The sequence below is a fragment of the Sebastes fasciatus genome, chromosome 17 (assembly GCF_043250625.1).
Source record: "Sebastes fasciatus isolate fSebFas1 chromosome 17, fSebFas1.pri, whole genome shotgun sequence".
Lineage (NCBI taxonomy): Eukaryota > Metazoa > Chordata > Actinopteri > Perciformes > Sebastidae > Sebastes > Sebastes fasciatus.
In genome coordinates this window covers 15167542-15182599 of record NC_133811.1, presented here as the reverse complement: position 1 = coordinate 15182599, position 15058 = coordinate 15167542, and the positions used below count along the sequence as shown (strand labels likewise).

The 15058-nt window shown below is 41.3% G+C and overlaps 1 protein-coding gene across 2 annotated transcripts in view; it reads left to right on the top strand.

Moving 5' to 3' along the window:
- Window positions 1–15058, top strand: part of vps50 (VPS50 subunit of EARP/GARPII complex) — a 130901-nt gene that overhangs the window by 44605 nt on the left and 71238 nt on the right. For both annotated transcript variants that reach the window (XM_074614628.1, XM_074614627.1), the window contains exon 13: window positions 11310–11442. In XM_074614628.1, the coding sequence (XP_074470729.1) occupies window positions 11310–11442 (133 nt within the window). The remainder of the gene's footprint in view (window positions 1–11309; window positions 11443–15058) is intronic.

The following is a 15058-nucleotide window of genomic DNA, read 5'->3' as shown; positions in this document are numbered from 1 at the left end:
CCCTGAGCTCCATGTGTGGCCTTGCTGTTTGACTGCACACCATTTACTAGGGGCATTGCCAGCTGTGCTCATATCTACAATGCCCTGCCCTTTACCTCTTACCTTTGTGTTACCTCTTCACTCTTCATCTCTTCTTGCCCTGCTTCTTTTTTTTGTCTGTTTATGCATGTTTTCCTGCCCCAGTTGGTAAGCGGCATGGAAGAAGCAATATTCAGTTTATTAAAGCCGGGGGTTCTGGGTCGAGGTTTCTTTTGGTGGGACCCGGTTTGGATCCGGAGGGGTTCAGTGGTAGCCTGCATTCAAGCTGGCTGGCGGGATGTTTTCAGTGTAGGAGCTGAATAAAAGATCAGTCTCTCTGTCGTTTCAAACTAAGTTTGAGCACATTTTTTTGTGTCGCCATGAAATTGTGTCAAAAGTAGAACGAAAAATGTTTGGTGGGATGTCTTTTTTTAAGATTACTTTTGGGTCTTTTGCCTTTATTGACAGTGATAGTTATTAAAGGGGGAGAGAGAAGGGATGATACGCAGCAAAGGGCCACAGGTGGGATTCGAACCCCGGGCCGCTGCGGTAAGGACTCAGTCAGTAGGCTTGTAACAAGGAGTGGTATCACTGGTAGCATATGGTGCATGGGATTCCCAAACAGAAGACTGTGGATGTAATGAATTGATGCTGATAAATTTCTCAGTTGTGGTCTGAGGAAGAGTTCTCTCTCATTGTTGTGGGTAAAGAGCTTTCTTGCATGGAAGTCTGCTAGCTTGATCAGCGGCTGCTGTTATAAATGATGTACTCGACTCCACTCTTTTTTGCCAGAGTGCTATGAATACATCAGAAGCAATGCCACTATATATATATACCGTACTACAGGATTCTTGATACTAATACCAGTTTATCAACAATCCAGTTAGCTTTTGAATGCTTATGACTGTAGATTTAAGTGCATGACCTGTCAAGGTATCAGTGTAAGTTACTTATATTTCACTAGTATTGTAAATAAGGTGGAAAATGACTTTTCATAAGAGAGTAGTTGCCTCTTGGACAGTGTCTCCATGAACGACAGCTGAGCCGGCAGCTCTAAGCTAACGGTACAAACAATGGCAACAGTGCTGACAGAGCTAACAGTGTGCTACGCTTTCTCATCGACGCTGGTCGGGACGCCATTATCAGCTGTAACCGACGTATGAGTGCACTGCAGAATGGCGGCCATGAGTAAGCAAGTGGGGCACGCTCACATGCACCAATATGCACTTAAAGGCATGTGCGGCCTGCCCGGATGTGACAACAAAAGCACGGAGAATCTCGGACTACAACACACACGGACAAAGAAAGCAAATTCATTCTCTGCTCCGGTAGACATTACTCCTCTATATCTTTACATAGCAGATAGTTTTTGCTGCTATATTAAAGGAACAGTGTGTAACATTTCGGGGGATCTATTAGCAGAAATGGAATATAGTATTCATAACTATGTTTTCATTAGTGTATAATCACCTGATCTAAGAATCGTTGTGTTTTCGTTAGCTTAAAATGAGCCCTTCATATCTACATAGGCAGTGGGTCCTCTTCACGGAGTCCGCCATGTTGCTCCGCCATGTTTCTACAGTAGCCCAGAACGGACAAACCAAACACGATTGAGAGCCTTTCACATTTTTTACGTTACCTGAAGGCCACTGTAGATCTCCGACATGCTTGTGAAACTGTGGTACCGCCAGCCGCCGTCTGACTTCTGTTGCTCCTAAATTAGCTGTTATTATGGTAAGGATGGCCTCTAAGCAGAGAACGGCGTTACCACTTTTGGATTCCCTGAAATACTGTGTGCATGCAAATATACAGCAGTTACAGACACATCCTTATGTTTACTTGAGTTTGACAGATACGCTGTCAGCACACCGTGTTGCCTGGATGATCCCACTCACTCCACAATCACACACATACTGTACAAATACTCTTATCAAGATTGATGGGATATGCCATTACACTCTCGGCTGTGCGATCGTGATTGATAGGGCAGCGCATCCACACACAGGCTCACACTCAAATGAAGAGCTATGTGAACACCCACGCACAGTCAATTTGTGTCGCCTGCAGCATTTGCAGCCTGTCTGCAGTGATTTTTATGGGGAGATCAAGAGGTTTGCTTACTTTTACTCCAAATCCGTATCGAAGGCACTTATGCACCCGCCTCTAAAATGTCAAAAGGAGAGCTACCTGAAGTACCCTGTGTGAAATAAGTGTCTTTGTAGCTCATGTGGTGCACAAACACTGGATTGAGCTGGTTTTGAAGAGATGCTAAAACTCTGAAGATGGGTTTGCCAACTTGTATTTGAAATGCCTTTCAGTGTCCCTCTCTGAGGTTCTTTGGGACTTTATGAAAGGATAAAGGTATTCATTGACAGTTCCCAAGGTCTCTCTGGCTGGTATATACCTGTGACAGGTTCTCTTTCAAATTAACGGAGAAGGTGGTTGGGGAAATCAGCTAAGCAATGAAGTAAAATGTAGACGTTAAAGGGACAGTGTGTGTGATTTGGTGATACCTAGTGGTGTGGTTTCAGATTGCAACCAACTGAGTACTAGGCTTGCCGAGTTAGTCGGTATTACCGGTGTTACCGGTGTTACCGATTACATTACTTACCCACCACCCCCAACGTTGTTTTACAAACTGAGAGTGAAAGGTTCTGCTGCGTGCATAGTCTCAGCTAAGAGACATAGCAGGAGTTAGATTTTACACACATGGGACGAGAGAGAGTTGGACAGACAAGACGATGGTGGAGGATTTGGCGTAAAAGCGAAAAGCAAAAGCACCTATTTGGCAATACTTTGGATTTAAACCCAGTGCTGTAAGGGAACCATAAGGTTAATGAGGTAATTGCCGTGCGGAGGACTGAGCGCTCACAGCTGGTGTGCACGGGCACAGCAGCTCCAGGTGGAAACCTGCGGCCTCGCAGTAAAAGCTGGACCAGAGAGGCCAGACACACAGCCACCCAACGATAAAGATCAAAGTAAGCGCTCTACATATATTGAGCGCCGTCTTTTCTTGTAAGATGTCCGGTGTAATCGGTAACACCGGTGTTGTCACAAGTTAATTAACTGATGGGAGAATTTCCTCACCGTGACATCCCTACTGAGTACCCTTCCGCCCCCTCACAAAACCGGGGTAATGCCAGTTTTGCACACTGCGGCTCACGTTACCACAGTTTAACAAGAATTACGGTTAAAGTCTCTTGTTGGTAGCAGTGTTTGGTTTGTCTGTTCTGGGCTACTGTAGAAACATGGCGGAGCAACAAGGCGGACTCCGTGAAGAGGACCCGCTCCCTATGTAGATATGAAAGGCTCATTCTGTTCTTCATATCATATTATGAATATTATATTCCATTTCTGTTTATAAATCCCCGAAATGTTACACACTGTTCCTTTACTATTGTGGAACTGTATCAATACAAAACTAGGTGTTTGTGGAGCAGAGCTATCTTATTCAGCTGCTGTTCCCCTGATAAATAAAGGTGAAGAAAATGTTAGAGCCACATTAGACCTCCTGAACTCGCATCTTAGCTATGCAACTTTAAAATTCAAGGGAAACGGGAACACTCAGAGAGGTCAGTTCTGATTGTGAAAGGGTCTTATTAATTTTACATCAGCATCTCATCATTATTGGCCAGCCTCATTCCTTATCAATCCCCTTGTCTGTCTGACTTTTCTCCTGATGGAAATGGGACGGTTCGCTCCCAGAACCATAGGAGAGGAGGTGACTGTAAAGGCTAAACCATATACTGTACTGCACTTTCATATTGTATTGACCACAGGAGTTATAGTAATGATATTCATTCTAATCTGAAAAATATCGGAAAATGAGAATACGCTATTGTTTCTGATAATTCCACTAAGTCGTAGGCTGTAATGAACATGGTGTCCTCTAGAAGCTGCTAGCGGGGCTTTAGCCTTCTATGATTGTTTTCTTTTTTACCTGTGTTATTCAAAGCCATTAGCTCACCCCAATAATATCAAACAACTGCTCAGTAACCCGTAGTGATCCATCCCACTCTCTATTGTGCAGTGTCCCATTATTTTTATATAGGCTGACCTTCGGTTCAGTTGTATATCTGAAGGATGGACCATTTTGCGAGGCTGTGGAGCGGATGCAGTGTCTTTTTCATGTTAAGCAGTGCCATGATCCTAGGCCTGCTTTTTGTGTTTAGTTAATCATGGCCGCTGATGGCGTCATTACAGAATGAAACTAATCTACTGCCAAACATTGTGCATCTTATCAGCACAGCTCTTATGGATGGAAATTGGTCTCATGTTGTTTGTTGTTATTACTCTGCCACAGTAGCGATAGACATCTAAAGACTGCAGCTGTTAATCATGTAGAGTGTTTTTTTTAATTTTTTTCCCCCAGAGGAATGATTTTTGATCCTCAGGCCAGGATGCCCCATGCGTTACATTTTTTTCTGTTCAGTTGATTGGATGATTCTTGTATGTTTCTGGGGAATCTGTGGTTTGAATAGCAACAAAAACGTCTCACTCTGAATCCCATGGAGACTCAGTCAATGCCTTTGACAAAGTTGACACGTGCAATGAACCTTGTCGTTGCGCATGGCAAGTTTTTGTGATGAAACACTTTGAAGTGCAGCATGAAACAGGGAGCAGATGATCGAAAAAATCTCCAGTCGCCTCACTCAGAGGCCATCCTTACCATAATAACACTACTTTAGGGGTGTTAATGTTTAAAGATGTTGGCTTTGATGATAGCATCAGTAAGTAACCACTCAAGCAGAAGCAGCAACCTAGTTTTTTTTTACTCTTTAAGGGCGTGCCACAGGGTTCTATATTGGGTCCTCTGCTCTTTACATTATACATAAGAAATTGGTTTTTATCCACTTTTATGGCGATGATAATTGCATGTCACATTCATGAGGCCTTTATTAACTTACAGACTGATTTTATGCCATCCAAAATGCTACAAAAGATCTGAAATTTACTGTTAGTAGATTAATTTGGTAATATACGATTTGTGTTTACAAAGTCATTTCAAAAGAATTTTCAGACCTCGTAGCACTTTACCTAACTGCCTAGATGCATTGTTTAAAATGTGTCCTATATGTTGGCAAAAGTTAAAGGAACAGTGTGGAACAATTAGGGGGCTCTATTGGCAGAAATAGAATATAGTATTAATAAGTATAATTTCTCTAGTGTATGATCACCTGCAAATAAGAGTCGTTGTGTTTTTTTTTTTACCTTAGAATGAGCCCTTCATAGCTACATACGGAGTGGGTCCTCTCTTCACGGAGCAGACTGCCATGTTTCTACAGTAGTCCAGAACGGACAAAACAAACAGTGTAAACTTTTCCTGCTTGGGCCAGAGTCGATAACATTACTTGCTCCAGAGTTAACCCCTGTCACTCCACAGCCGCTGGGAAACAAGTCACGGGAAACCTCTGTTGGTCTTGAGGAGCTGCAGCATTTACTTCTGCACAAACTGCAACTTCCACTGAACATTCCCTCGATATTCTCAGAGCTGAACTAACTCTGTCTTCAGCTCCACTAGCTCACTTGTTCGCTCACATCACACACATTCATCGCCGCTTTCTCTCTCTCTCTTACTTCACCACTCACTTCCCATGTACACACACACACCTTGCTCTGGCTCTGCTATATTCCAAATGACCTACGCTACTCTTACAACAGCTCTAGAGAGGGCCATTCATGTTTTGGCGTCGGCCACCATAGTTCTCCTACACGCTTGGCACACGGGAGAGGTTTCAATCTACAACCTCACTGCTAGATGTCGCTAAAGCCTACACACTGTTCCTTTAAGCCAGCCTCTTTACAGACTTGTGCACCAAGTTGTGTTTGAGACTGTGTTTGTGTGAGAAAAAAGAAAGATTCCTCTTTAGGAGTGTGTACTCTGTACTTAGTTTCTTTTCTGGCACAGCAGCTCTACTGATTGCTGACTATGTGTTTGATCTCATGCAGGTTAATCAGGTTATTTATTCTTTTTTGAAAGGCAGGGGGTGTGATTTGTCTGTTCCTAAAGAAAGTGAATCAGCTGAATCAAGGTTACCTGCCTTCGCTTGCACATCTCTTTTATAAAATGTCATGTGGGGCATTTCTTTCCTGCGCACACACAATTGAAAAAAAATCACTCAGCGCTTTGTCTTTTGAAAACCTCCCTGACAGAGCTTGGCATATGTTATCTGCATAACGATGGGTTACTGTCTTCAGAAAACCAAACGGCTGAAAATAGATCTCAAGCCTGCCTCGTGCGAGCTCTCGTCACTGTACTAGTTTAGAAGGCTGTGTCCAGCGAGAAGGATGACAAAAGTTTTTTATTTAATTTTTTTCTTGTGTAACCTTACTGCAAGTGTGACGTGCAAACACTCTTATGTCCGTTGTAAACTATAACACGCACGCGCACACACACACACACACACACACACACACACACACACACACACACACACACACACACACACACACACACACACACACACACACACACACACTAACACTGAAGAATACAGCAGTTCTGTGTAGGTGTATTTCTTCTCATCAAACCCACTGAAGATCCACACCCACACACTCCTCTTACCCCCACATTGTTTCCCCTCACCTCAGTTGCCTGGCAACATGCTGCTGTAATATGGTTGGCTGGTGAACAACATGGGATGTCAAATGTAAGCCCTGTTTTGACCAAGCAGGTTCATTAGCTTCCCCATCTGACCGGTGGTGCTGGAGCCGGTGTGTAACTGAAGCTATGTTTATCTCTATTTGTTTATTTCCGGTTGGCCTCCTAAGCACTGCTGCTCAATTATTTCCTTTAAGTGTGTGTGGCAATTATAATTCTAGTATAGTACCCATAGTAGAAAGTATACAGTAGTAATACATTTATTATTATTATGTCATGGCTGTGTCTATTAGTGCTAGTATTTTATGTCATATTTGATAGTGGATACACAAAAACAGTATATCCAGAATACTGTATTCTAGTATAAGTACTGTTGATATCGAAGGAGCATTAAAGTTGTTTAGATGTAATTATTCAGCAGCCTTATGATTGATATTTAACTTCATTCACAAACAGTGCGCACGCACAAATCTGTGTTTAAAGCTTCAGTAGGCTGAAAGTTTTTGGCATCATTGGGCAAAAATTCCATAATAACTTTTTAGCATATTGTAATTCGAGTGTTCTGAGAGGAAACTAGACTTCTGTACCTCCTCATGGCTCTGTTTTCAGGCTTTAAAAAATCTAGCTCGTGACGAGAGACTTTGACCAATCACAGGTCATTTCAGAGATAGAGCGTTCCTATTGGCTATGCTCCGACTGGTGGGCGGTACTTGGTATTTCCTCAACTGATCTCAACATGGCTGCTGGGTCACGAACTTTATCATTTTACAGCTAAACAGTACACTACAAGATGTTTCTGAAAACATTTTTGGCAAGAAATAGGCATTACAGTAACAGAATATTGATTCATATTTGATCATCGCTGCCTAGTTTGACCATTTGATAGGAGTTCACAAGTGATTGACAGCTGCTCAGAGATCAGGTGGTCCTATTCCTCTACCTTTTTCCTTCTGGTCTTTTATTCTTCGTTTCGCATCAACCTTAATATCAAACCACTTCTTTTTGACCTGAGCCACAGTCCACAGCCTATATCAGGGGACACAACATTCACAACCTGAGTTATTGCAACCCAAAACCCTTTTCTGCCTTCCGCCTCGAACACTATTGTCTCAATTTCTTCAGTAGTAGTTTTTTTCCTTTTTGCTTAAGGGGCCATGCTTCTCTCTTTTACAACAAATTCATGACTTTGTCAATGGGGGCGAGCAGTATGCTGATTGCAAATAGCGAGCATGGGCTTGTCAATTTAGAATTATTCTGATCCACTGACCTAGACACGCTAGTAAGAACAAAATTGGCTGGTTGGCATGTGTCATGAATCCGACGGTAAATTTGCATGTGCACTTATTTTGTGCAGGATTGCTTTTTTACTACAGTACCACAATTCGGCCATATTATGTTGGACCTATAGCGCTCAGGATAATAAAGAGCAATATTGACAATTCCCCACTTCCCCTTAACATGAACTAGAACCAGACAGCAGTAGATTTATTTGACAGAATCTGCAGCGACATAACTTGAAAGATAATCTCGATGATGCTCCATGATTTATCCTGGTATTTAGAGCACATTATTTTACCAATTTTAAATGCCTTATGTTAATGCTTTCACTTAGCTATAAAAATGTTTAATATTTAATATCCATGGGGAGAGGATCTTTTTATGCAGTACAGTTATACACAGTAAATTGTTCAGCCTGAACCAATGGAGAGCAAAATAAAGATGATTTGCAAAATGTGTTCCAATTGTTCCCCGTCTTACCTAATGGCTGGTTGATAATGTTCCGTGGTTTTTCTGCTGTTCATGGCATAAATTGAGATTATACTGTACTCCCTACCAATATCAGGTAATGCAATGTTATTGTATTCAACACAGCTCATAAATAACAGCCAGTATTTGTGTGTAATATTGGAGGTCTACTACACGTCTGACTGCACATCCTGCAGTTACCACTGGTGCCATAGACTGTTTTTCTAAAAAAAAGAAAGAAAAAAAAGCCTCAATTACAAATTCCACTTATTGTATGATTGGTTAAGTGAACTATTTACACAGTTTGCTGTGGTCGCAGAGGCAAAGAGGTTTGTTATTTGTTTTTTTAAATGTTAATTTGGATATGTGTTGCCATTGTTGTGGTTACAAAAACATCCTCAGTAGAAAACGGTGATTCATGTCGTTTGTAGCAAAGGTATTAAAACCTCTCAAGTTTGAGTGCAGTTAAAACAAATTCAAATGAGGATTTATTACACTGGTAAGAGCATAATTGACTGTCATTATTGGAGGGTTTGCGGGGCATGTTTTAATGTGCTATTGAGAGTGGCTGGCTAACATCTGATGTACAATCAACAGTGAAATATGAATGCAAGCATCACCTTACCTCCAATATTTTGTCCTTTAATGCAATATACCAACTTCTTTATTTTAATAATGTTCACTATTTCACTTTTCACACTTTTAATTTGAAGCGCTATTGATTACCTGTTAAACTTTGGTGTTTTGTGTAGTGATGTTACATGTCTGAGAAATGGCTATTAAGTTATAGCATTTCAAACAACAGTGCTTGACAGCAGTGGAGGCTGTTGTGCAATTTAGCTGCCTTGGGCAACAGCTCTGTCGTTAACATCTTTTGAGATTGTGGCCATTACATGTTTTTTTGTTGATTGTGTACAGTGATGAATGTACCTCAGGTGTCTCACTAAGAACCGTTCTGTTGAGAGATTGTCCTTGCAAGTGGTGGTTTGTCACTCAGGGACTCAGACATTCCAGAGGAAAATACCAGAAGAAGAGGGCGAGGGACTTTATTCATGTTAGTTTGTGCACAGTTGGGGTCTTTATTGCAATGCACTGCTTTCTCCATCTGCAATTACCAGTGTGTGAGGCTTGTGTTTATATTTGCAATGGAAGCTGCAACCACTGTGGTGGTTTAAACAAAGTAAAGCGCGGCTGCTGTCGACAGCACCGTTTCATCTGGCTGTGATTAATTCATCTCCGGGCATGTTGACGGGACTCTATTGGCGAGTTATTCGCAAGAGCCTTGAACTGTATCAGTGGCTACTATTGCGCCAGCTGCACTTTTCTCTGGTGGGCCAGATTTTTATTTAACACACACATTTTTCCAGGCTGTCTCCAGGCGGTCTCCTCAGAGCTCAGAATGAGATGTGCTCTTCTGTTGGATGTGTGCAGGAAAAACAGCAGTGTGCATAGAGTGGCGCAGGAATGAGTCTTAAAACCCGGAAATGAGTTAGCATTTTAGCACTTCCGGTTCCCTCGTCTGGAAGTCAATGGGTTTTTTGAATGGGTTTTCAGTTAGATGCCTGAATAAGGTCTGTGGTTAACACAAGCTGAAGAGATTTTAAAGTTTTTTTGCGATTTACAATTCGTCAATAAATACCCCACTCGTGAATTTTGAAAAAGGCGGTTGCTAACAAGTGGCTAAATGAGACTACTAAATGTCATCACGCCGACTCGTCCGCCTTTACAGCCTCGTTGTGTATACTCGCGCTCATGCGACTGTGCTGCAGTTTGTTTATAGCCTAACGTTAGCTTTTTACTTCTGACGATTGCATTCACACTTCAAAAATCATAAAAGTGGTGTTCATTTGTGAAGATTATCTTGCTGAACAAAACATGTAAGTATCATAAACGTTTGTTTGCCACAGAGCCAAAATCCAGTGGAAAATCCCATTGGCTTTTTTGTGGAGGGAACCAAGGAGATGCTTACTTCTTGGTTGGCCTACAAAAAGATGTCATTCCTGTAGCACTCTATTATCATTTGAGTACTTTCTATCATACATGTTCGCTGTCTTGTTTTGGAGTCAGCACCACCAAAGTAGGGCTGTGTATTAGCAAGAATCTGGCGACACAATACGTATCATGATACAGGGCTTTCGATTTAATATAGTGCGATACTGTAAGCAAGGCGATAGTATAAGTATAAAGAACACGCCACCATATGCATAACCATATGTAGAACAGTGTGATCTGCAATTTGCACTACTGTCAGGATATAATGACCATTTTATAAAAATTACCTTTTTAAATCATATTTGCTTCAATCTTGCCTACTGCTGCTTTAACACTCCAATGTACAGTTCAACACAGTGTCTCATAGTGTGCAGAAATAATAAAGATGCCATTTTATGAAAGCAATAATTCACTTTAAGCCTTGGGCATTTGAACATTACGTCACAGCTGATGTATTACTTTCTGATTCACAGACAGTGGTTGATTATCCACTGCACAGACTTATTATAGATCTACAGTACCCTCTGTGAGATCCATCAGAAAATCATCCGTGCATATTAGTTTAGAAAGTTTTCATGGTATGATATAACATAATGTGCATCAGATATAGTTGACACCCTCTTTATAACATCATTATTTTAATCAGTCCTAATTACGTAAGATGAAAGTGTTTCTTGTGACACTGAAAATAGATGTTTTCCAACGCAGTGTCCTTGAATGATGAGCATAAGCAGGCTTTAATTAGACGTAACATATAGGATCAGCTTTTTGTTTGATTCTCTAGTGCAGCACTGTGTGTTTCATAACTCAAAAATTATTCCTTTTCTTCTCTTTCAGGTAAATACAATACATATGTGGCACACAAATAGAGTAATACAGCACACTACACTGAATTCATGTAATGTAGAAAAGAGCATCAGTGACCTTGTTTTCATCGCTTCTCTGTTCGCAGCACATCACCCCGGACAGCTACATCCCCTGCCTGACGGATCTGTGCAAGGCATTGTGGGAGGTGATGCTGAGCTACCACCGCACCATGCAGTGGCACGAGGAGCATGACAAACAGGAGACGACAGCCACTCCAGGTAAGAGACTACATTATACCTGTTTAACCCTATGACCTTTATCCTTTTTCAGAATCTGTTTATATTCAGCACAGTTCCCCGTAGAGGCATACAGTTTCAGAAATACAAGACGACCTCGTACGTACAGTGGTGGAAAGTAACTAAGTACATTTACTCAAGTACTGAACTTAAGTACAAATTTGAGGTACTTGTACTTTACTAGAGTATATCCATTTTCTGCTACTTTATACTTCCACTCCACAACATTTAAGAGGGAAAAATGTTGTACTTTTTTACTCCACTACATTTATCTGACCGCTTTAGTTACTTCACAGATGACAGTTTTTCATCCCCTTCCTGTCCAGTGAAAACAAAACAATACAATAAATCTTTATTGTCCACCAGGGTGGAAATTTATCACAAACGGAGACCGCAGCATAAAAAACAGACAAGTAGTTAATTAAAAACCAACACATGAACAGGTCATATTGCACATTAAAACAGTTTATGTCAATGCCTGTGGCTCAGTCACTTTGTTGATTTTGAATGTTTGTGATAAACTGAGGGATGAAGTGTTTTTCTGAGAAATAGTAGTTTAAATGAGCACAACCAGCAGAAAAATGCAACATACACATTTAATGCAGGCAGTAATATTAATCCAGAAACATCAGATATATTAGTAAAACACTGACAGGATCTTCACTTGTAGTGGGGTATTTTCACAGTGTAGTATTAGTTCTTTTACTGCAGTAAATGATCTGAATACTTCTAACACCTCTGCTCACATAACATGGCTCGTACACCTTCTGTCTTGCACAAGCTCATATTTGGTGCTCACAGAGTATCTCGCAGATTCAGTTTACAGGAGTATCACTCTTTTCCTGGCTGTGTGATTTCAACACACAGCAGGTTTATTAGCTTTATAGCTCACAGAAAGGAAGGATTGAACCTTGGTGCATGGAAATAGAAGAGAGTATTGTATGCGTGCTGGTGCTTCGGTGCAGCACGCAGTGTAGTGGTACGGGTACTGAAGAGGCATGATATTTTTTTCATTTACTGAGCTCCCTTTCAGTGTAGAGGTCATTGAATTGAGTCAGTAGCGGAGTAATCACTTTTGATCACACTGTTCTGACCCCCTCTGCCGCAATACAAAGAGATGTGCATTATAGATGCAGTTGTACAGTATCTCTGTGGTGCATTAATACAGTGGTTTGAATTATTTATTTTTCTAGCATTAAAATGAATTGGTTTGACAATCTGTCCTAATAACATGAATATAAATTATATGTACACATTGTTGAATTTACATTGCGACATGGATATGACCCAGCCGTTTGGTTTCAAGGATAAATACATGCACAGGTGATGAAGCATGAATGATGCATTGTTTTCTAATGGAAATGTGTCATGCGTGACTTTGAGTGTGCTCTGTGTACAAGCTAATACAAACAGGACTTTCATGTCCAGCTGTTTCAGTTCACGATGGTACCGTTTGCATATAAAATTAAGACTTTTTCCATATGGAGTTGCTTTTTTACGTCGTCCTCAGTGACAAACTCACGACCCCTGACTAAGTGACATTTTATGGATATTTCATATTATATTCAATGCATAACAACAGTTCAGAACAACTAATAAACTGTACAATTAACCCAAATAATTCACACAATAACTGCAGGAAGTTCGTGTAAAACGAGCGATTTAGATGAATGAGCACATTATTTCCTGTGAGTATTGCGTCAGAGATGAGTTTTCCTGTTCTTTTTAGGAACTTTTAATACAATTCCCTGTATTGTGTATATTTTTTTAAACGTTTAATAATCATTCATACTTAATAGGCTTCTTTTTCTCCTGACAAATTCAGCGCTTTCTTCTCCCTGACGCTTGGTCATTGTTCTGTTAGCTCTTTGTTTGTTGTAACTGCGACCTCCCGTGAGGCTTTGGGGACCCCAGGTTGGGAACCAGTGATTTAGATCCCCAAATTCGACCTGCTTTATCATTTTAGAAAAGAAATAGCACATGCTTTTTGTACATTTTGTGACATTAACAGTATAAAGCACACCAGCTCTCCACTGGAAACTCCGCAAAGCTGCGCTCAAGCTATACGGCCCATTAAGAACAGCACGACGACTGAACACCACATCTGTCCAAACCCAAAGCTTATGTCTGGATCAACAAGAAAAGTCTCGCTTGTGTCGCAGCTTCTATCCATCCATGCCTTCAGTCAGCCAGATGTGAAAACATCAGCCACGAGAAGCTCAGTTGTCAAGGCGATACATACTTTGCGGTTTAGCAGTAAGCTCCACAAGAAGTTGAATTTCTTACCAGTGTAAGAAAAAGAAAACATACTGGATTTGGTTTATAGCTCTTTCACTTCATAACTGTTTATATAATTTGTTTTGCCAAAGACTTTGTCAGATATTAGCTGCAAATGCAGACCTGTCAAATTAGCTGGTGCCTTCCTACTGTGTATGGAAAGATAGCTCATTTCCATTTCCCATACTGCAGAATTCATTAAGCGAATGGATGAGGACACAAAGATGTCCTGAATGGTTGGCGACATGCTAAGTCCTCAGCATCCTTCATTAGATGCCATCCTCCTTGAAGGGGAAAGGACGTACTCCACATTCCCTTTCACGAGGCCCATCTATCATCTCGCTATTTGATTGGCTGTCACCTCTGTCCTCCGTGTAAAGGTGTCCCCGACCCTGGCTTTGTCCCGGCTTTCACCTTTCTCTCTCTCTATCCGCATGTGTGTGTACGGTCCATCAGAGTAATGATTTACTGTACAGGCTTTGTGTAATTTGTTGAAGAGTATGACCTCCGCAGACAGTGACCGCCATCTCTCACAGGAGTCCTAACGGTCAGGCCCACTGAAGATCACTCCTCTTCTGTCACAAACACACTATCCTCACGTCATTGAGAAAGTAAAATGAGCATCCCGTTGAATTTAAGCCCGTGGCCGCTTGATATACTGAGCTGGTCAGTGTAACGTTTCAGTAATTAATCTTGCCACTTGATGAAAGGAAAGAGTGTTTCAGGAAGTAATGTGGGCCAGGGTCGTGTCCCTACCTGACAACATAGATTTGCTGCCCCGTCATGTTTTATCAGAGCTGATGGCCGCCAGGCGCAGGGGGTGGCTCCGTGTGCGTGAGAGCACTCGAGTGTGTGAAAGTAAATAACCATGGTTCATACAGAGCATGGGCATGGACCATATAGGCTGATATTGAAATGTATGGCGGCTGTCTGCTCTGCTGTGATAAAGAAAAGGATCGGTTTTCAGCAGTCAGGGTGAGAGTTGGCCTTCATGCCTCATTAATGTTCAGCAGTAACACAGCATACTGAACTAGGGAGCATGCTATGTGAAATAACATACGGTTTACTGACCTCTCCCAGTACATATGGAAATTAATTTTTTTTGATTGACCCATTTCATCTTACTTTTCTCTTCATGCATGCCTCCCTTCCCCTACATCAACATGACCAATCTAATCTATTTTTTTCTCAATATTTACATCTTGCTTATAGAGCATGTGTATTCAGTAATTGAATTTATTTGCCCTTCAAATGCATCTTCTTTAAAGGACTCTCAGGTTGGAAGTTAAATACAACATTGCGACCAGCCTTTCAACACATA